Source organism: Brassica oleracea, unplaced genomic scaffold, assembly GCF_000695525.1.
Source record: "Brassica oleracea var. oleracea cultivar TO1000 unplaced genomic scaffold, BOL UnpScaffold03476, whole genome shotgun sequence".
Taxonomy (NCBI): domain Eukaryota; kingdom Viridiplantae; phylum Streptophyta; class Magnoliopsida; order Brassicales; family Brassicaceae; genus Brassica; species Brassica oleracea.
This window is the reverse complement of record NW_013620001.1, coordinates 1-1,182: the sequence shown is the minus strand read 5'-3', so window position 1 is coordinate 1,182 and position 1,182 is coordinate 1. Positions and strand designations below refer to the sequence as shown.

The 1,182-nt window shown below is 35.9% G+C and overlaps 1 protein-coding gene across 1 annotated transcript; it reads left to right on the top strand.

Moving 5' to 3' along the window:
• Positions 1-132: 132 nt before the first annotated feature.
• LOC106321877 lies at positions 133-949 on the top strand (the record flags this gene model as incomplete). The annotated part of the gene is made up of 2 exons (XM_013760100.1): positions 133-703; positions 761-949. Coding segments are annotated over exons 1-2 (760 nt in total), but the record flags the coding sequence as incomplete, so codon positions are not given.
• Between the last annotated feature and the right edge of the window lie 233 nt (positions 950-1,182).

Genomic DNA, 1,182 nt, shown 5'->3' with positions numbered 1-1,182 from the left:
CGTATTTTATTTCATGTTTAATTTTGAATAACTATTTCTTGTTTTTTTATTTTTTTAATTTATCAAATAATATTTATTTATTTTAATATATTACTTTTTGTTTTTTTTGGTTAGAAAGAAGCATTTTACCGAATGCTTGAAGATGATGAAGCAGAAGATGGAAGCATTCATTTTGGAGAATCCTTCGTCGATCCTTACTCTGTGAGTATAGAAAGGCAACGCATGAACCTGGATCCAGAACGCGGTCGAAGATATGTATATGAATTACTTCACGGCCATGACGTACAATGCTATAACATAATTCGAATGTATCCACCGGTATACATTCAGTTATGTGAAAAGCTTAAGGATGATTACCAGTTGAAGGAGACTGATAATGTAAGCATCGAGGAAAGTGTTGCGATATTCCTTAACATATGTGCTCAAAATGCAACTCAGAGGTATGTTGGGAAGACATTTGGTCATTCACAGGAAACTATAAGTAGGAAATTCCATGAAGTGTTGAGTGCTCTCGAAAAAATGGCGGTTGATTTGCTTAAACCTGGTCCAAATAAGCTCACACAACCTCATCCTAAATTACAATCCAATAGAAATTATTGGCCTTACTTTAAAGGATTTATTGGTGCAATTGATGGAACACATGTTCCTGTCACTATCGCGGGAAAAGATTCAGAAAAATATTGGAACAGGAAAAGTGACACCAGTATAAATGTTTTAGCTATATGCAATATGGACATATTGTTTACATATGCATATATAGGTATACCGGGATCAGCTCATGATGCAAAAGTTTTAGCACTAGCAATGGAGGGGCCTCATCAATTTCCAACTGCACCTTTTGGAAAGTATTATTTAGGAGATTCTGGTTATCCTCTTCGACCTGGATTTCTTACTCCGTATAGAGGGGAAAGATATCATCCTAGCCAATACGATGGAGCTAGTCCGCCCAGTAGTTATAAAGAAATGTTTAACAAACGACATTCTTCGCTATTAAAAGGACTTTTGGTGTGTTGAAAGGAAAATGGCGGGTTTTAAGAGAGAAGCCAAGATACAACATACATGTTCAAAGAAGAGTTGTTGCAGCTACAATGGCTCTACATAATTTTATCAGGCTTTCAAATTTAGGAGATGTTGGTTTTGATTCGGACTATCCAACTGGTAATGTACCAACTGAAGACTCTG